Source organism: Eleutherodactylus coqui, chromosome 12, assembly GCF_035609145.1.
Source record: "Eleutherodactylus coqui strain aEleCoq1 chromosome 12, aEleCoq1.hap1, whole genome shotgun sequence".
NCBI lineage: Eukaryota > Metazoa > Chordata > Amphibia > Anura > Eleutherodactylidae > Eleutherodactylus > Eleutherodactylus coqui.
The window spans coordinates 69722734-69743349 of record NC_089848.1 but is presented as its reverse complement, the minus strand read 5'-3'; the positions used below and the strand labels follow the sequence as shown (position 1 = coordinate 69743349).

The 20616-nt window shown below is 43.6% G+C and overlaps 1 protein-coding gene across 2 annotated transcripts in view; it reads right to left on the bottom strand.

Moving 5' to 3' along the window:
- Positions 1 to 201: 201 nt before the first annotated feature.
- SP4 (Sp4 transcription factor) overlaps positions 202 to 20616 on the bottom strand; it is a 30377-nt gene continuing 9962 nt past the window's right edge. For both annotated transcript variants that reach the window (XM_066585042.1, XM_066585041.1), the window contains exons 4-6: positions 18052 to 18280; positions 3294 to 3493; positions 202 to 1598 (exon numbers count right to left, since the gene is read on the bottom strand). In XM_066585042.1, coding sequence (XP_066441139.1) covers positions 1351 to 1598; positions 3294 to 3493; positions 18052 to 18280 — 677 coding nt within the window. In that variant the 3' untranslated portion in view covers positions 202 to 1350. The remainder of the gene's footprint in view (positions 1599 to 3293; positions 3494 to 18051; positions 18281 to 20616) is intronic.

The following is a 20616-nucleotide window of genomic DNA, read 5'->3' as shown; positions in this document are numbered from 1 at the left end:
TTCATATTCGGTCTTAAAATAAAAAAGCTGCACTGTGATTGGTTACAATGGGCAATGAAGACCGTTTTCAATAAAATTTCCGGCTATGTTTTTTGGGAACACTGCGTATTTGGAAAATATCCCCATCGATGATTTCTGTGCAGTGCGTTGACTTCTATGGGAGAAAAAAAAATCCCATCCCCCACCCCACCCCCACCCCCACAAAAAGAGCAAGAAACATCCAACAACTATAGAATCAGTCCCAAGCACATCTGCTTCTATTGGCTGTTTAACCAACAAATGTGGTGCTGATCATGACAACTATGGTATTTTTCATCCTGCAACTTTTATGTATGGCTCTCTAATGACGCCCTACCCTCCTGTAAAGCAAAGCAAAAAATAAAAATAAAAGTTGTTAGAATGACTTGGAAACCAAATGTAGATATACATGGTAAATAATGTAGAGGATAAAGAAACTAATTTGATTGACATCATTAGTTGTGCTTCTTGAAATTGCAATAATTTGAAAAACAGTTTGGGAACAGTTGAACTAAACATTACACTGCTGCACCATCATGCAATCCTTACGTTATGTGATCCACGTATAGGACCTGCCCTTCCGATAAAGCCTCTGCCCTTTACATGAATCATGCATGTGGTATATGCCAATCCTACTAAACCATAGCATAAAAAAAGAGAAAGAAAAAATAAAAGCTAAAATAAAAACTAAAACCATGGAATGTGTACAGAACTGACTGCAGCGGTTAGTGCCTGCGGATTAGCGGATATGTACAAAATGTTACATAAGAAACAGCATATTCAACATCAGGTAGCATCAAACTATATGCAGCTTGCATAATTTTAACATTACATCTATATAAATAAGATTTTCTGAAAATTTTGTTTAAATATCAGATCTCCATACAAAATTACTTCTTTGTAAAGGTAAGTGCAGACTAATTTTTGCTACCATAAATACAAACTGATTGTATGGCCATTTACAAACAAGAGCTTGTAACATATTAGTGGCCCTGAGTCTATCGTCATTCATTTAATTATAAATTAAAGTTTCGTCGTTAAACCTCCGTTTCTTGAGAAGATGAATGAAAACGCATTGAAACTTGAAGGCTTTTTTACAAAATGTTGAATACATGATACAGAGAGAACATCTTAACTTTCTATTGCCTAATAATAGAAAATGGATATTATTCACAGCTTCATCTGCATTCGCTTCATCCCCCTTTCTGTGGAATATTTAAAGGAACAAAAACATGATTACCTCTGAAAAGCATTCTACAGAAAAGTTCACAATTCTGTAAATCCATATAAGTGCAGCAAAAAAAAAAAAAAAAAAAATCCTTACGACATCACTCAAAATTCATCTATGTTTGTAGCAACATTTGGGGTGGCTGGATTTGAATCTTGAGAAATGGCTGCAACTGTGACGATTCTTGGGGAACCGAGGACCCCGGTGACAGACGCATCAAGGTCCCCTGAGGTTACAATAGCCAGGGCTGTTCCTCCTCCCTTTTTGTTTTGGTGCGTTTTCACATGCTTGGACAGGTGGTCACTCCTCATGAATCTCTTTGAACACTCCGGACACTCAAAACGCTTTTCACCTAAAAATTGAAAAACATTTATTCATATACCAATAAATATTTTGAAGGGCCAACGACATGAGAAAGAGGGAGGGGGTGGGGGTATATGTAAAAGGTGGTCACTGCTAGATGTCAGGACCTCGACCATATGAAGTCCCAGATACAGTCTCTGGGGTACATACTGGACCTGCCATCCAGGTAATATTTGGCATGAGCATTCTTGCTCCGTAAGACTGCTCTCACACAGGCAATAGTAAAAACGTTGCATTTGCAAATGCAGCATTTTGACTATGGCACAGATGCTTTGTACAGTGCTCAGTGTGAGCGTCTGCCTACATTCTTTCTGCACTTACAGCGCAGGCAAAGCAAGCTGCTGACGTCATCACTTCCACTCCTCCCCCCAGTGACACTAAACGCTGTGTTCAAAAGTGCAATAAACCGCTGTAGACAGCGTTCTACTGTGCTTTTGACGGCATTAAAAACGCTCCCCATTGATTTCAATGGGGGATGCATTGCATTTAAATACGCTTAAAAAACGCCCAAAATAAAATGGACAGCGCTGGAAAAATACAGCATTAGAAATGCCATGTTTGAATGCTAGTCTGAGAAGCCCCACTGAAATCAATGGAGGCGGTTTACAGCGTATAAAATGCCACGGTAAACTCTGTAAAAAGCATTGTGTATGAAAGGGACCTCAAGGTACCTTTACACGGGCCAATCGTCTCCTGAATAATTGCTCAAATGAGTGATTATGGGCAACTGTTGGCTTGTGCACATATGGCCCCACATAGGGTATGGAGAGAAAAGTCCCTCAGAAGTTGCTAATTGTTCTGTTTCAATGAGCTGGAATGACTACTGAGCGACTTCTTGCTCAGTGTAAACAGAAGTCGCTCAGTCTTTGAGGGACTGCCTGCTTGCAGTGAATGGAGGTGCGCAGTCGAAAGAGGTCCCTGGCTTGCTACACCTCCATTCTCTGACAGACAATCGCTCCTGTGTGAAAGCTTATGTGCCCAACAGTCATACCATGTAAAGGTACCTTTATTCAGCTGCTCTCAGCTAATCAGTACTGATAATGCTCCAAGCACTTTAAAGGGGTTGTCCAGTTGTAAACTACTAATGGCCTATCCTCAGAATAGGCCATCAATAACAGATTGGCGAGCAGATTATCAACAGAGTTCTTGGATAGCGTACCCTAGGCAGACTACTGTGTTTGTGCACTGACAATTTCTGCAGGAAGCAGATAGCTCCATTCTCACTGAGGTGGCCATGCTTATTATAACAGGCAAAGTTCCCATTTACTTCAGTGGGAACATTGCCTGCAATACAAATTCTGGCCACTGCAGTGGGTATAGAGCAGAAATCAGCTTTGTCAACAAATGCGTTGGCTTTAAATTTGACTTTTGGTATATGAAGGTTGGCATGTTTTTTTTATATACTTTTTGCACCAACGTGCAGTAAACATGCAAGTTTGTTAAACATATGAGGGAAGATCAGCTTTTTTTCCTGATGTAGACATTGGTGAATAGTCTTCCAGTCATCACTTGGTGGGATTCACTGACATGCTCACGTCTACGGACTGCTTCAGAGAGCGTATGAAAAAGGTCTTTGTAGGTAGGAGATCTGCCACATGGAGAGGTTGTATAAACCATCCATATAGCTTTTAAATAGGGCAGCGATTTTATAGACTAACCTTCGAAGAGTAACAAAGTGTCATACCTGTGTGAGTTCTTCTGTGCCGCTGTAGCTCATCACTCCTGGTGAATCTTTTTCCACAAAATATCCAATTGCATACAAAAGGCCTTTCTCCAGTGTGCCAACGAAGATGTGCTCGCAGATGGGAGGTCTTCCCGTAGACTTTTCCGCAACCTTCAATATGACAGATGTGCTGTTTCTTTTTCCCAGGCTCACTGCTGCCTCTAATAAAACAAATACAAGCATGTGGAACTGATCAGTATGAGAAGTCCCTCACGGTGGAGCCCTCCAAGTTTCACCGTTCACGGTCACATTGACAAGATCTTACACGACTTTGAGTTTTCAACACTCTGTGCTAATGTGATGCTTAAAGGGCCACTCTAGTGATTTTCCATGCATAATGTAGTTATCCCTCCAGTATATACAAGTGAGCAAGTGTTCGGTTACTTGTACACTGAGCGATTTATCACTTGCACGAGCGAACGATGACAGTTCACTCGGCAGCCTGTACATATAGGCAGATAAAATCGTTTCCTCACAGATTGTTCAGTTGTTTATATTCACTGTATGAGGGAATGTGAATGACTAAACAATCGCCATTGCAAAGTAATCGCAGTAGCATTTGAAGATGCTTGCGCCCAAGTGCCATCATGAAGCATACGTGCACCGCCGGCTTCTTTCATCCTGGTCATCGCAACTCTGTTTAACGATAGACAGGCCTCACTATGGGCCAACCTCTGCCATCACTGCTCCTACGCTCCCCCACAACAGGAACTGTGGTACAGCACAACCAAAAGGGACCACAAAGGCAGACAGCACAGTGGAGCTAAAAACACTGCCTCAGAAAGAAAACCAAGCTAGGAACGTAGCATATCAGCTGGGAGCTCTCCCGGTGTGTTTCCACTGCTCACTTGGGTCAAGAGGTGTGTTGTCTCTCCCTAAGGAGAGCACCCAGAAAGTGTTTGAAGAAACCTATGGGGATGAGTGGGTCAAGGAAGGGGGGGTGGGGGCGGCACCTCTCCCCATGGAGAGCATCCAGAAGGGGTGTGAAGATACCCGAAAGAGGCGAGTAAGGAGACTTTCAAGGCCATGCATGCACCTCTGGGTAATTTATCCAAATAAGGAAGATGGAACAATACCCCTGCAGCCCCACCCATTGGATGGCAGCATTCCTTGAAATCAATGTAAGACTCTTTAGCAAGTCTGTAAAACAGTGATTGAGAATAGGAAACAAAGCCAGTAAACAATACACATACAGCTGTTTCGGGATGTTTCCCCTTCATCAGAGTAGAATAAGTTTCTGACTTGGCTGGTTAGAGGCCTGTGACATTGTTTTCTGGCTTTGCTGGTTAGAGGCCTGTGACATTGTTTTCTGGCTTGGTTTCCTATTCCCAATCATTATTTTACAGACTTGTTAAAGAGTCGTACATTGATTTGAAGGAATGCTTCCATCCAATAGCTGGCGCTGCAGAGGTATTGTTCTATTTTCCTTATTTCCAATGCTCACATCCTGCTGTTGGCTACACACTCAGCCTCGAAGCCCTTCTCTGATGGTCCCTTCCAGAAGTAGTCTCTCTCTGCTGACAAGGGTAAGCTTGACCCCGTTTTATATGCTTTGTCTGCCTCTGTGGCTACTATTATGTAGGCCATTTCAGCACATGTTTGTGTACAGTAGGCTCATTTTGTATATCATTTTGCATGTCCACTCAACTATGTTTTTCTAGCTGTGACTAATAAAAGCCATATTTTTCTGACTTCCCTCTCTGCTCAGGTTGGTAGCCTGAAAGAGAATGTTGCATTTATAAGGCATGTTTTGCAGAAACTTACTGAATGGTTGTCTAAAGCAGAGATGCATATTAATGAACTGGAAGAAAAGAAAATATGTTCTTATGCAGGATACAATTAGTAAATGCGAGCAGCTTATCTGTACTTTGCAATATAAAGCAGATGATCAGGAAAATAGACTGAGGAGAAATAATTTGCAACTGGTGGAGGTTCCAGAAAAAGTGATCGGATTGTATCAGCGATAATTTTTTGAGGGATGGCTGAAATCAACTATTGGGGAAGAATTCTTTGTAGGCTCTCTTTGCTGTGGAAAGGCCTCAGAGTTTCTGTTAAACCACCTCTACCTGGTGCCATGCCGAGAACAGTTTTGATAAAGATCGGGACATTATTTTAAAGAAAGCAGAAGAAATTACGCTGGGTTCACACAGGGCGGATTTGCCGCGTGGAATTTCACCGCGGCAAATCCGCCCGCGGCCGCTAATCTCTGTATTAGCCAGCCATGTGGACGAGATTTCTCAGAAATTTCGTCCACACGGGACAGCCAATCCGCTGCGGTAAGTCCGGCTGGAACCGCGGCTGCAGCGGCTGCGTTTTCAGAATATGCAGCATGTCCATTCTTTTTTGCATTCCGCTGCGGCCACGCTCTCCTCTATGGGAGCGCCGGCCGCAGCGAAAGAGCGAGCGGCTGGGCCGCTTTAAAGCCGCCGCGGCTTTTTCCACGGGGGTTCTCCCGGCGGAGACCTTGCGGTTTTTGCTGCGGCCAAACCGCGGGATTTCCGACGGGAATACGCCCTGTGTGAACCCAGGCTTAAAGAGTTAATTAGGGACTGTCATTGTGTAGTCTTTCCAGAATAGTTAGTGGACATACCAAAAAACAACCGGATGCAGTTACAAGATGTTGAGAGAAGGTTATGGGGTTTACAGCTGCATTACACTAATGTGATATGAGAGGTATAAAAGCGGGAGCGGAGCAGGTCTGTAAACTGATGTTTTGGTTTAGGAATTTTGTTTTATTTTCTCCTCCCTTATTCTGTATATGGGAGTGAGACTGATCGCTTCTTGACGAGTCTGAGAGGGTGCAGCCAGTCCACAAAACGTCACATCTTCCGAGGAGGACGTGCAAGTACATGGAATGAATGTAGGAAAAAAGTGGTTGTAGACACAATCCCCCTTTTTTTTTTTTTTTAAAGAGGCACAAGACATGTTTCCAACCTCGAATCCTCTGTTTTATTAGAGAATTACTCCAGCATAGAATAATAGACGCGTTCCTCAGTATTTTAAATTATGTGTGTAAAACATAAATAATGAATATTATTTACCATGGTTCAAGGGTTTAATATAAGTTTGTGGGATGTACAAGGTATGGGGGACAAAACTAAAAGATATGCAGTTTTTTCATCTATTCAACAATTTCAACCAGCTATTGTTTGTCTGTCAGAAACACACTTAACAGGAGAAACTGTACACTAGCTTCACCATTCTGTATGGGCACTTTTTTATTCTGTGTACTCAAATTATTTGAGTGGAGTAAATGTACAGATAGTAGGAATAACAGAAACATGGCTTGATGATAAGTGCGATTGGGCGGTAAATATACAAGGTTACAATCTCTTCAGAAGAGACTGTGGGAACCAAAAAGCGGGAGGAGGATGTCTGCATGTTAAATCCTACTTAACGCAGAGGATACGAGAAGATATAGGTGAAGCAGATGAACACATGGAATCACTATGGGTAGAAATACAGGGAGGAAAAAAAAAATCCTGATAGGGGTTTTGTGTAGGCCAACAAAAATAACTGAAAACTTATTATTAAGACAAATAGAAAAGGTGTCAAACCACAATGAAATAATTACTAAGGGAGACTTTAATTATCCAGATATAATATGGGAAGATGGGTGTGCAGGTTGAGGGACACTTGGGAAATAGTGACCACAATATAATTAATTTACAGCTGTCCTTCTGTTCAATTCTGTTTATACAGGATAATTAATACTACGGAGGACAATAAATTGACCTAGATAAGCTGGGGGCTTGAGTAGAAAAATGGCAAATGAAGTTCAATATTAATGAATGTAACGTTATGCACATGGGTAGGAGAAACGGATGTCACCAATATACACTAAATCGGTGACTGCTGGGGAAAAGTAATATGGAAAAAGACCTCGGGGTACTAGTGGATTGTATATTAAACTGGAGTAACCAATGCCAGTCAGCTGCTGCAAAAGCTAATAAAAAAAAGAAGAGGTATAGGAGCGAGGGACGGACCATTACTTTTCCACTATACAAGGCACTTGTCAGGTCCCACATGGAATACTGTGTACAGTTCTGAACATTGGTGCTCAGAAAAGACGTTGCAGTGCTTGAGGGGGTTCAAAGAAGGGCAACTAAATTAATAAAACAGAATGAGAGGACTGGAATACCCAGAGAGGCTATCAAAATTGAGGAAAAAATGGTTAAGGAGAGACCAAATAACTATGTATAAATACATGAGGGGACAATACAAGGATCTTTCCCATGATCTGTTTATACCCAGAACTACAACTATAGCAAGAGGGAATCCTCTACGTCTAGAGGAAGGGAAGAAGGTTTCATCACCAACATAGAAGGGAGTTCTTTACTGTAAGAGCAGTGAGACTGTGGAACGCTGTGCCTGAGGACGTGGTGATCGCAAAATCGGGAGGAGTTTAAGAGGGGACTAGATGTCTTTCTAGAGCACTATGATATTACAGGATATAGACATTAAATAACCAGCGGGGTTGTTGATCCGGGTCTTGGGAGTTGGGTAGGAACTTTCAAACGTTGATTCAGGGATTATTCTGACTGCCCTTATGAAGTCGGGGGATACTATGTTATCCCTTACTGTTGGACTATTCACTAAAACATACACAATTAAGCTTTATTCACACCAGCATATATACGCAGCTATTTACCTGCATAAACGTGTCGGGACATTGGGATGAATGCATTGAATCCAATGCATCTTACTAATGGCCGGTGTATTTACGCAGGTAAATAGCTGCATATATATGCTGGTGTGAATAAAGCCTTACATATAGTGAAAGAATTCAAATATCTGGGAGTTGTATCTAAGCCTAAAGAATATATTTCTGCCAACTTGCTTCCGTTGGTACAAACATTTGAGGATAAGGTCAAGCTCAGGAACAGTCTCCATTGTAAATGCTTGAAAGGAGAAATCGTATTAAAATGGTTTTGATGCCACAACTCCTTTATACATTTCAAAACTCGGCCATTTGGATTCCATCACGATTTTTAAATTGGAGGCCCTTCAAAGGAATAAGGTCTGGAGGGTGGGCAATTCTAAATGTTTGGATAGATTTTCTGGTGTCAATTGCAACAGTTGAAGGAGCGGGGAGAAAGAAATGGGGTGGGGTTGAATGGTAGATTTGTTTCTAAAATGACAGGTTGTAGCCTCCCTATAATGGTATGTGAGGGTGGGATGAAAGGAGATTAAAAAAAATTAAATAAAAGGAGACTATATCTGACAATTTAATTAAAGTTAGGATTTTCACCATGGCAGGAAAAGGGGATAATCTTTTTGAAAGAGGTACATTCTGTGAGTCTCTTTTTGGAGAGTTTTGAACAATTTAGAGAGCTCTATGATGTTCCGCATAGTTCTGTTTTACCGTTCCTTCACCAACGACACACGTCTGCTGCTCAGGCCCAGTCAGTATCTGTGTTTACGGTTCAACGCCTCTTAGTGATTTTTCTTGGTTGTTTCAGAACTACGAAGGGTGTAATATCTTATTTATATAGACTTTCTTACTATTTACAGCAATTCACAATAAAAGTAAAAGAAAATGGGAACAAGATTTAGGCCATATTAGTAAAGATAAATGAGCCGCAGTGCTGCGTGTGATTCCAATGAGATTTCTATCTGAATGTCAACGAGTATCATAATTGTATTTAGTGCATAGAGTTTATCATACTCCATTAAAATTGTTTTACATGGGTATTAGATTAAACTCAGACTGTCCAAAATGTTATATGGATGGTTCAGATTTGAGGCAAATGGTGTGGGATTATGTAAAATTGCAAAAAAATTTAACTAAAAAACCCATATCTTGTCGATATTGGTCTTTATTCCCGAATTTGCATATTGGGTATTTTTGATACATTTGATAGGCACACTCTTTTCGGAATTTAGAGAGCATTTTGTCAGGAGCAGAAACGGATTACTGCTCGTTAGATGCGGCCTGCCACCCCCTCACCCCCCTCCTTCTTGATAGTAGGAAATTTGTCGCAAAGATAAGAGGCTATATTTCTTGAAAGGGGGTGGGGAATACCTAAAAAGAAGCCGTTGGACTAAATTTGAGGAAATTTGGGGAAGATATTTGTTCATCTGGTTCAGCCCATTACCTCCCCTACCCCATTGTTGATCCAGAGAAAGGCAAACATCTCAATGATGTAGAAGCCAACTTTCCTCCTTTAAGGGGAAAAAAATTCCTTCCTGACTTAAAGTTTGCCAATCCGAATAATCCTTTCGATCAGCAACTCTTCTGAGGTAATCAGTGACTATAAAATGCTGTGTTTTAATGCCGGGCCCCTCTTAAACCTTTCCTCTAGACGTAGAGAGCACCCCTTGTTACTGTCACAGTCCTGGGTATAAATAAATGATGGGAGAGATCTCTGTACTGACCCCTGATCTATTTATACATAGTTATTAGGTTGCCCTTTAGCCGTCCTTTTTCCAAACTAAATATAAGTACAATAAAAATGATCTGATGTTAACAAAAAAAAAATTAATTAAAAAAAAAAAGTTTCTCCTTAAGGAGAGCATCTTGTAGGTGTGAGGAGACTTTAAAGGCCTCCAGGAAGTTTATGCAAATGGGGAGATGGAATAATACCTCTATAGTGTCACCTATTAGAAAGTACCATATTTGCAAGCAATGGCAGATTTTTAACTCTTTCCAACCCGGTGTGAGACCTCGTCTAACATGCAGATTTTCCTGCACGGCTCTGCTTTCGGACAAGGTCCAACACATGTTTATACAGTATGTCATGAAGCGGTCCGCTGTCGGAGGCTCTCTGGCGCATGTACTTCCTGTTAGAAGTTCCTGCTCTACAATGCATTATGTCATCGCGGCGGTGGTGTATTCTCACAGCACTATAAATTCTTGTGCTGCAGATTCAAAAATTTGAGGAGGGAAAGATTGAGAGAGTTAATGATGAGGATAAGATGGATTATGGAGGCGAATGAAGGTAAGGGCTCCTGTCCACGGGCAATGGTTCATTGTGTTTTCGACAGCAATAATCTGGCCGCGTGTAATGCAGTGAACGCTTCCATAGCGTTGCTATGGAAAGTGCAGCCCCGACGTCTACGAGAATCATAGCGATTCTCTGCTCGTGGGATTCTACTCACGGCATGCTGCGACTTCAAGCGATTCTCCGCTGTGAGCCCATAGACTCACCACAGAGAACTAACAGTTCTCTCCCCTGCTACCAGGCGGCAGCATATCGCTAGCAATATTCCGTCATGGCTGTGGACAAGGGGCCTAAAAGAGATTTCAGAAAGTGACCATCATGAACGGGTTACTGTTTTCAGTGACAATACATCAAGTCATGCTGAAAGCAGTAATGAAGAAGAAAGTGGTGATAATTTACTATCCATTACAGGTAGCTGGAAGGAAGTTTGTGATGGTGGTGGCAATTTTACACAAAGTGTTCGTCCAAAAACTGAGATAGAATATTTCAAGCTGTTTTTCCACTATGAACTTTTTGGAGAAATTGTGGCTGCGACAAATCTATACGCAGTTGAAAAAAAATCCAAAAAGGTGACTTCACTGCCAAAATACCCAATGTGGCACTCCTGAAAGGATGTTTCGCCTTTAGAAATAAAAGCGTTCTTTGGAGTCATACTGAGCATAGCTCTAAATATGAAACCACAATTAGTGGACTATTTTACCAATTCATGGCTAGACTGAACCCCATTCTTCAAGAAGGTTTTCTCCGGCCTCCGTTTTCTTCCAATTTTTTGGATGCTGTATTTAGTTCCTCCTGACGCTGCGCAAGGGAGTGTGCGTAACCAAGGGGGAAGTACGTCAGGGATTACATGGACAAGAAATGTAAAAAAACTGTATGTTCCTGGATGTTCTGTATGTTCATGGCTATAGATGGGAACATAGGCTTCAAAGAAAGGGTTTAATTCAAGTGCGACAATCCAAACAATCCTTCAAAACTACAATTTGTTTGTGCCTCTCATTCCAAGACAAGAGGACAGTGACAATGCAGAGTACAATCTATGGCCCTCAGTTGGTCACTGGTTATCAACCATTATTTTGGACTACACAAAGTTTCTGGGAGGAGTGGACAGAGCTGGCCAGAACTGTGGATGTACGGTTTTACCAGAAGATCCTACAAATGGTGGAACAAAAGTATTCTTCTGGCTGGTGGAAGTTGCAGTTGGGAACAGCTACACCCTGTACTCCATAGATAAGCAGGAGAAGGGCCAAAAAATGCTGACCCATCTTTCATACAGAAAAAAACTCATCAAACAGCTTGTGGGCAATGTGAGGAACACAAAGCCAAGAACGTTTGGGAGACCATCAACTTTGGAGGCTGTGGAATGACTAAATGGAAAGATGCATTTCCTCATGCAAAACGAAAACAAAAAAATCCAGCAAGGACTGTATGGTTTGCAGCAGAAGAGAGGAGGAAGGGGAGAAACCAGTTTCTACTGTGAGACTTGCAGTAGGAAGCCTGGACTTCATCCTGGAGAGTGCGTCAAAAAGTACCACTCTCAAAAAATATAAACCACAACAAAAACACACTTTATTTTTCCAAAAAATAGCAAATAAAAACATAAGTTCATTTTTAAGCCCCCTGCACACAGGTGGAAATTCTGCAGAGGGATTTCCCGCAGAATTTTCGCCCCTGCCCGCCTGCATAGGATTGCATTACAAAACTCAATCCTATGCAGACGACCGCGATTTGTCGGCTTAAAAAAAAAAACAAAAAAAAAAACCACACACGGAAAACAAATCGCGGCATTCTCTATTTCTGTGCGGATCTTGCAGAGGCCCATACAGAAATGTCACTCCCGGAGCCCAGGCTCTGCCCTGTGCCGGCTGGCAGCTGGCATGTCATAGAGCCGGAGCCGCGGGAGAAGGTGAGAGCCGCACTGGTCCCTGCAGGGGCGGGGGTCGAGTCCCGCTGCGAGAATTCTTGAAGGGGATCCAACCCGGCCGTCTGCAGGTAGCCTTATGTGCTTCAGTTGAGCAATTTCAAGTAATCCCCAACGATCTTTCCCACCCAAAATAAGTTCGAGCTGGGGAGGATGTGGGTGGCATGGAAACTGGATTAGAAAGGTTTAACCCCTTAAGGACCAGGCTGCGTTGTACCTTAAGGACCAGACACTTTAGGGATTTTACCCATGTGGCGGTTTTACTGCCCTATTTTGTTTCCTTTAGCTACCAAAATTATTTTTACTGCGTTTTTTTCTGTGACATATAGGGTGATTTTTCAAATATCTTTTCCACTGACTTTTTTTCCCCATCTTTTAGTTTTATTGGGGGTAAACAGCTAAAAAAAATGATTTTTTTAAACATTTATAGTTTTTTTTTTTATTTAGTACATTTATGCTAAAATAAAGTATGGGAACGGGTTCCTCTATTTGTTTCGTACATTTTGATATATAATATGTATGGTTTTGGTTTACAGGGTGCATACGGCGACGGTTTTTGTTGGCGTCGGCTTTGTGTTATTTTCTTTCTTATGTATATATTGTTGTTTTATTCTGCAATATTGTTCTATTTATGTATGCAATCATGTTTTTTTTACTATCCATGTCCCCCATGATGTCATATAAGACCTCTGGGGGACATTCATTTAGAATTTTCTTTTATTTGATACTTTCCCACTGTAGCTGCGGCATCCATAGGAGCCCCGTGTTACAGGGGAAAGCAACCCCTGCAGTGCCATTAGTCACTGGCAGAGCTGGCCAGGGTCTAGCTCTGCTGTAGCAGGGAATCCCGGTGGTCACATGACTCCCCCCCCCCCCTTCCCCCGGAGTGAAAGTTACACTGTACTTTAAGCTTGTTGAGCACTGTGTATTCGGGAAAGGAAAAGGCGGGAAGGGTTAAAAACCCCTCCTGCCTTCTCCTCCGGGTTATCAGCTGTTACTAACAGCTGACAACTCGTCCTGCCACTAATTGATTGCCGAGAGGCAGGGGGCTTAAAGCGCTGCCATAATTTCACTATTGCTGGTGCTTTAAGCCCAGGACCAGGCACCGTAAATTTACAGTGCCTGGTCCTTACTGAGTTAAAACAGGCCTTAAAACTATGACTGGAAAATATAAGCTAAAGCTAGTCTTCAGAAGGAACAAAGAAGTGCATGTGCAACCCATTCATGTGAGGACTGTTGGGACTCCTGTTCTTAGGATCGGGGGGTGGGTCCCAGCGATTGGCTGCAAATTTTGGTGTGGATCTACAGCAGATTTCACCTTTTCAATGTGTATTCAATTGAAAGGGTGAAATCTGCTGCAGATCTGCACCAAAATCTGCGACGTGTGAATGCACCCTTAATGTGTTAAGAGCCAAGGTAAACTTTGGCTGCATAGGTCTGTAACAGCACAGAAATAGTGATGCCCCACACAGTGCATCAACTTGGCAAAGCTATAAAGTAGCAATAAGGTGGAAGCTAAACGGAGAAAAACCATACATAGATCCAGCAAAGGTCTTCATTACACCACAGTGTTAGTGCAGTTAGGGCTCCTGTCCACGGGCGAATTTTCACTGAGTTCCCCGCGGCGGTAATCCGGCCGTGGGGAACGCAGTGAACGCTTTCCATAGCGTGGCTATGGAAAGTGCAGCCCCCCTATCCACGAGCGGAGAATCATAGGGATTCTCCGCTCGCGGCCAGGGGAAAAAAAACAAAAAAAACCCGCAGCATGCTGCGAATTGCAGCGATTCTCCGCGGTGAGCCTGTCAGATAGGCTCATCGCGGAAATCCGTCAGCTGGTGGCTCCGCCGCACTATATCACAGCGCCCATTGACAGGCAGCCTTAGTGCACGCACGTCAGCCTCCAGGGGCACTGATCATGTTTTTTTGGCGTGGCTGTACAACAGAATTACATTTATATATTTCTTGCTGCAAATGTACATAAGAATAAACTAATCAATGCAAAAAACAAAAACACACTAGTGTACCTCTAACCAGAAATGATCTGAATACAGTCTAGCTACAGTACCTGCAGATGTATATATCACCCTGCAGGTGTGACTGACCAGGAGCGTGCACTTCCCAAACCATGAAGAACAAAACAAAAAAAACAGCTACCCCTATTGTGATCCCACCACGCCCCGTCACTAGATCCGCTTCACCTGCGACACGGATGAGGGGGGGGTGGGGGGTGGGGGGGTAACATCTGTACATCTGCAAGGGGAACAAAGGAAACAAGCAGCGGCTCTGCTGGCTCAGCAGCATTAATACAATAAGCAGATCATTTGTAAGAAGGTTTGCTGAGGAAGGTAATATTTGGGAGTCAGAACAGGACAAAACTCGCTTGTAAAATAGAAAAAAACCTAAATACATGGGGGAGGGGCGGGGGAGATTATAGCAACCGCGCTTTACATAGAAGAGAGAAGTTGTGAGGACATTTCCTAGAACCAGACCACATATTGATAGTAGGGGTCATTCAGCACTTGTCGTCCGCTGCTCTGGCTTAAAAGGGCTGTCTAGGATTAGTGAAGCGCCATTTACAGGGGACAGTTCTCGCACGAAATTTGTTCTAACCCACAAATAGATGCGCAGCCATCGCGCACTATGCGTTTACAGCTCTTTACAACCGGCATGAAAATCATTGCTGGATCGCTGATCTTCATGCTGAGGGTAAATGCCCCCCATAGAATGGGAAGCCCGCAGTTATCTGCCTGTCTAAACGCTCTGCACAAGCGCCAATGACCCAGCGGTGAGGTCAGCGCTCGTGCAGTCGTCCTGTCTAAATGGGACATAGAAGGTCTGCAGCTTTTTTTTTGTCCTCCCAATCCGAAACAAATTCTTAGCTAATGTATAAAATATTGTCCCGTCCCCCTCCAATTACACAAATGACTGCTTTTTACATGATTAAATTAGTTGTCCAAATTTGTTTCTCTTTAATAAACTTTTTGCCAAGCAGAATGAAAGGCGTGTTCAATTTGTTGTACGAGTCGTTATGGATACGATACCAAATATGTGGGGTTTTAAGTTAAAAAATTAATACTAATAAGGAATAATTTCTACTAAGAGGGAAAAAAGCAACAAAAAAAAAAAAAAAGTACAAAAAACCCTTTAACACTCTATATGTCCTTGAAGGGGACCTGATCCATAGCACCTATGATTGCTATGATAAAGCGTTATGAATAGAGATGAGCGAACCTACTCGGCCACGCCCCTTTTTCGCCCGAGCGCCGCGATTTTCGAGTACTTCTGTACTCGGGCGAAAAGATTCGGGGGGCGCCGTGGGTGAGTGGGGGGTTGCAGCGGGGAATGGGGTGGGGGGGGGGGTGGGGGTGGGGGGAGAGGGAGAGAACGAGAGAGAGTGCTCCCCCCTGTTCCCCGCTGCTACCCCCCGCTCCGCCACGCCTCCCCGCCCCCCGAATCTTTTCACCCGAGTACGGAAGTACTCGAAATCGCGGTGCTCAATCGAGTAATTACTCGAAACGAGTATGTTCGCTCATCTCTAGTTATGAACAAGCAATGCCTTATCGCTTGTTATAGCAAAGCAGGACGCCTGTATCTGGCACCCTGTTGCCATGGTAACCCAACAGCACTCCGCGATCAGATCGCAGAAGTCCGATGACGTCACAGAGGGAGTGCTGTCCCAATGCACCCCAGCCTTTGCAGCAGAAAGCCGGCTAACGGTGACAGCCAGCTCCCGCTACAGGATAGCGCGGGATCTCTTCTGATCTTCTGCTATTCCCAGGGCGTAACTGTTGCGTTAAGTACCCCTCTGCCAGGGCATACAGTTACGCCGTGTGGCATTAAGGGGTTAATATAAGTCATCCATAGCAGACTGGTGGTGATAGGACACCCAGGACCCCTGTCAAGCAGCAGTTTGCAGGAGTCGCTGTGCACTGGAACTAAAACATATTGTGCAGTGGCCTGGAATAGTGCTCCAAGGTCAGTCCCATTCAGCTGAATGAAATTGAGCATGCAGTACCATTCACAGCCACTAAACAACATTTGGGGATGTGCCAGTTCTTATTCACAGTGGCTCCTGCAAACAACTGACCTGCAGTGGTCCCAGGTGTCAGACCCCCGCCAATCTGGTATGGCTGACCTATACTAAGGAAAGGTAATCAATAAAAATAAATCCTCTTAGAATACCCCTTAAAGGGCTATCCTGGGCACGGGCTAACATTTTAAAATCTAAAACGTGACCCTTCACCTAAAAAATACCTCCACTTCATCTGACATCTTGTCCACATTTGTTACTTCCTCCCCTGTCCATAGCCTCCAACATACTGTCAGCAGTGCATGATGGGAGGACAGGAGTGGAAGCACTGCACTGCATTGCTCATATGCAGTTCAGAGTGCCGGAAGGTCCGGTCTGTCTGCTTTAACAGCTCTCTGGCACTCTACGTAACAAGGAGGTTGTTGCTGGTAAGGTGTAGGACCTGTGAGCTGTGGGCGGAGCTACAGTGCTGGCCAGTAAACAAGCTCTATGCATGCTGGGAGTTGTAGGTAACGGTATGTTGCTGGCGTCACTGTAGAAGTGATGCATGTAAACTCGGAGGCAGATCACGGGACGAAGAAGAGGGTCCAGAGCGGCAGATAGAAGGTACAGGCTGCCGCTACTTAGCTGTATTTTTACAGCTCCTAGATTTCAGCATTTTCAGAATTTCCATTTTGTGCCCAGAGAACCCCTTTAAAAAAGTTATTAAAGATAGTATTAATTCAGTCACCTCCCTGTCAGAGCTGCTCCTTTTATTTCTAGCTTGTTGCACAGACTATGGTATTGGATATATGGGTCACATTCAGCTCTACAAATCAAAGTGTTTCAGGAACGTGATTTGCACACCTATTTGCACTGCCACGCAGGCCCTGCAGTAGGCATAAATTAGTTTTAACCAGTGGGCACTTTTAGGGTACGTCCATACTTAGCGGAAATGCTGTGGATCTCCTGCAGCAGAAAATTTGCATCAAAATCCACAGCATTTCCGCATTAAAAACATTGTCAAAATCCGCAACATTGGCGCAGAGCTGGACTCCGATTCAGCGGTAAATTCATAGCTAATTTCAGCCAGCACATAATGGCATCCCTTTCACCTCCGAATAAAGAGCGCTGACTGCTAGCACCAAGAGCACAGCGCACACCATCCCCCAGCAACCGCTACTGGGCGTCACTATCTTTTCCCCAGTGACAGGAAGCTCACTTACCCATCACGTTACCAGCAGCGGTGGAGCCCAGTAGTGATTGGCAGGTGACGATACTGAGCCATCGGTGTTCGAAGGTGAGGGAGTTCCATTATATGCGGCTGAAATGAGCTGCAGATCCGCAACAGAATCAGAGTCACAATCCGCAAAATTTGCCACGGAAAATCCACAGCACTTCTGATGATCTGTTCTCTTTCTGTAGCACACCCTCATAAGTAACAGCATCATCGAGGACGTTATAACTCTGTACTGATCAGTGTAGCTGTGATTTCAGGAGCAGTGAGACAGTAAATCGCTTACTATTAGCTGAAGCTACGTCTCTGTGCGAGTTTCTCTGCCCCAGTCTCCCTCCAGCAGCTCTCTCCCTCCATAGACCTTGAAGGGTAACATGAGCTGTCACACTGCTTCACTTCCTATAATCTATATCAGAGTCTGTTACTAGAGATGGATTTGACATGACAACAGCCAGTGGATAGCAGGTTAAAAGGAAGGCACAGCCCTAGTAGCCAGCATTTTCAGCAGAAAAACATAATTTTAGGTAAAGCAATCACATAAGCACATGTTGTTGTAAGTGCAGTGAACAATCAAGCAAAGTAACTTTTAATTAAAAAATAATGGCACGTACCTTCCTTCTCCTTCCCTGCAATTGGGACATGAACACGCAACCCTTCTTAATCGCTTCCCTGTCTGCACCTCTTGATCGGATGATGGTTGGGATTGTTGAAGCTGCACTTGTGTAATCTGGTCAGGACTGACGCCACCAATGGTTGCATTAGCAAGGCCGCCAACTGCAACAGTCATGGGTGCTATGGTAGCTTGCTGGACTTTCACGCCGTCTGCTCCTTGCTGTTGACCTGAAGAAGAAAAAAGGGGTTGTCCGTGGGATAGTGTTTTCTTACCAATTTATAGTCCACCTGAAAATCAGGTCTTATATTATTTATAACAACTTTTAGGGTCAGACCACACAGTCTGGCCTCTCTTACCCATCCATACCCCTGTGATGTGATCACAGGGTACCAATGGGTTGCTATGGCACCCGGAAACTTGACTATGATCTCCAGGCCTGCCAGCTATAGTGGCCTATGAGGCTCAGCCGCTGGCTTTATAATATACTGCAGTATAGTAGGGTATTAGTAGAATGATAAAATATGATGGTATTGTTGTGTTCGTAATGACCACAGAAAAAAAAAAAATAGTGCATTATTTATCCTGCACAGTAAAAGGTCATGGAAAAAAAATTATAGATAGATATACTTTATAAAGTATAAGTCATCCTGCACAATACAACCCCTTACACAGCACAGGTAACAAAAAAATAAAAATGTTTTGGCTCTTGGAAAGTGGCGAACAAAAAGCAAATCTTAAAAAAAAAAAAGAAAAAAAAAAAGGTTTTTAAAGTACAAAAATAGCAAAACAAAAAACACTTGGTATCGCCGGTATCATGCGGACCGAGAGAGGAATGTCTAACAGGATTTATTTTGCCCAGTGAACGCTGTAAAAGTGAAATCTAAAAAACAAAAATGGCAGAAATTTTTTTACTCCTTAATAAAATATGAATAAAAAGTTATTTGATACATTATATGTACCCAGAGGAACATATAACTGCGCCCCCAACTGGGCCCAGGTGCAACAGCACCCTCTGCACCCCCTATACGTACACCAGTATATGTACCCAAAAATGAGGCTATTAAAAAATAGAACTTGTCCCACAAAAAACTTATGGCCACGCTGACGGAAAAATATAGAGGTTATGCCTCTAGTAATGATGCACCTCCGCTGTTGCAGCGGGAGGCTGGCTATCACTGACAGCCGGCGCCTGCTGCCGGATAGCGCAAGATCGCTTATGACCTCACGCTATCCCCAGGACACAAGTTTACGCCCTGTTGCCGGAAGTACTCCGCTGCCAGGACGTAAACTTACGCCCTGGAGCGGGAAGGGGTTAAAAGAGATTTTTCAGGCAGCATCCACTGCAATGTACCAGAATCGGATCGGAAGTGCTCTCCGACCTCTATGTAGTGGTCAACGCTCTTAATTGCAGACACAGCTCTGACTGAAATCAATGAGCGCTGCTCTTGTAATTCTGAGCGCCGACCACTACTCAGGGGTTAGAGCAGCACTTTCACTCTGACCCCAGCGCATCATAGCGGGTGCTGCCTGGATGACCCCTTAAAGCGTAAACAGGCTTTACCGTATCGGTAAAATGCTGCAGGTCTTCCCACAGCTTTTTACTGATATTTGTAAATAGCGGGTCGGTCAGCAGAGACCACGCATGACTGCGCATGCCCCGTATTAAATGGACACGGTCAAGCGCAGTTTGAGCCATTTTCATTTATTCATTTTTTTAAATTCCCTGCTCTGTTTCATAGCGGGATTACATATGAAAACCCCGCCCCTTCCTGGATGTATGACGTACGGACAGCATTGCCTACGCATAGGACTCACGCTGCGTGGTGCCATCCATTTCTCGTGCGTGTCTATACGCAGTGTCTACATGCACATGTATTACTGAAAGTCCCTTAACTCCATTCATCGCATATCACATGACCATGCAACGCACGCGGTGAAAAAAAAAATGTCCGTGGACATGAGGCGTAAGGGGTTAAGCGCCGGATAGTCATCCCATGTAAAATTACCCTTAGTCCGCTGTCATACCGGCCGCTTCTTACTGCGATTAGCGCAGCCTCCAGAGAGCCACGCTAATCGCGGTTCAACACTCCTATTGATTTTTGAAAACCAAGCGATAATTTTCAAATCCAAGCAAAAAAAGGCTGCGCTGATAGCCGTACAGAATGGAAGAAGGTACCAAGACTAATTTCACACGGGTGAGTGTGATATCGGGCCATGAAGCTCGGCCCGATATCGCACTTGCCAACGTGCGATTACCCAGTGGATGTGAGGCATTTGTGTTAAAAGCGTCTCGCATCACTTTAGGGAAGGGCAGCTGACAGCAACAGCGGAGGATCTCCCATTATTTTCAATGAGTAAGCCTTGGATTGCACTCATGCCGTGCCGGCCCCATTGAGAACAATGCGTATCTCACGCACGCTGTCATGCGAAGTCTTCCTGGTTTCTTTTTACCTTTCCCACTCTGTCGCTTATACGTTGCATATAAATGCTGCACATACGCAATGTAATTTTATATGTACAGCGTGTATTACATCCCCAGTTAAGTATCACCCGTGATGTGTTC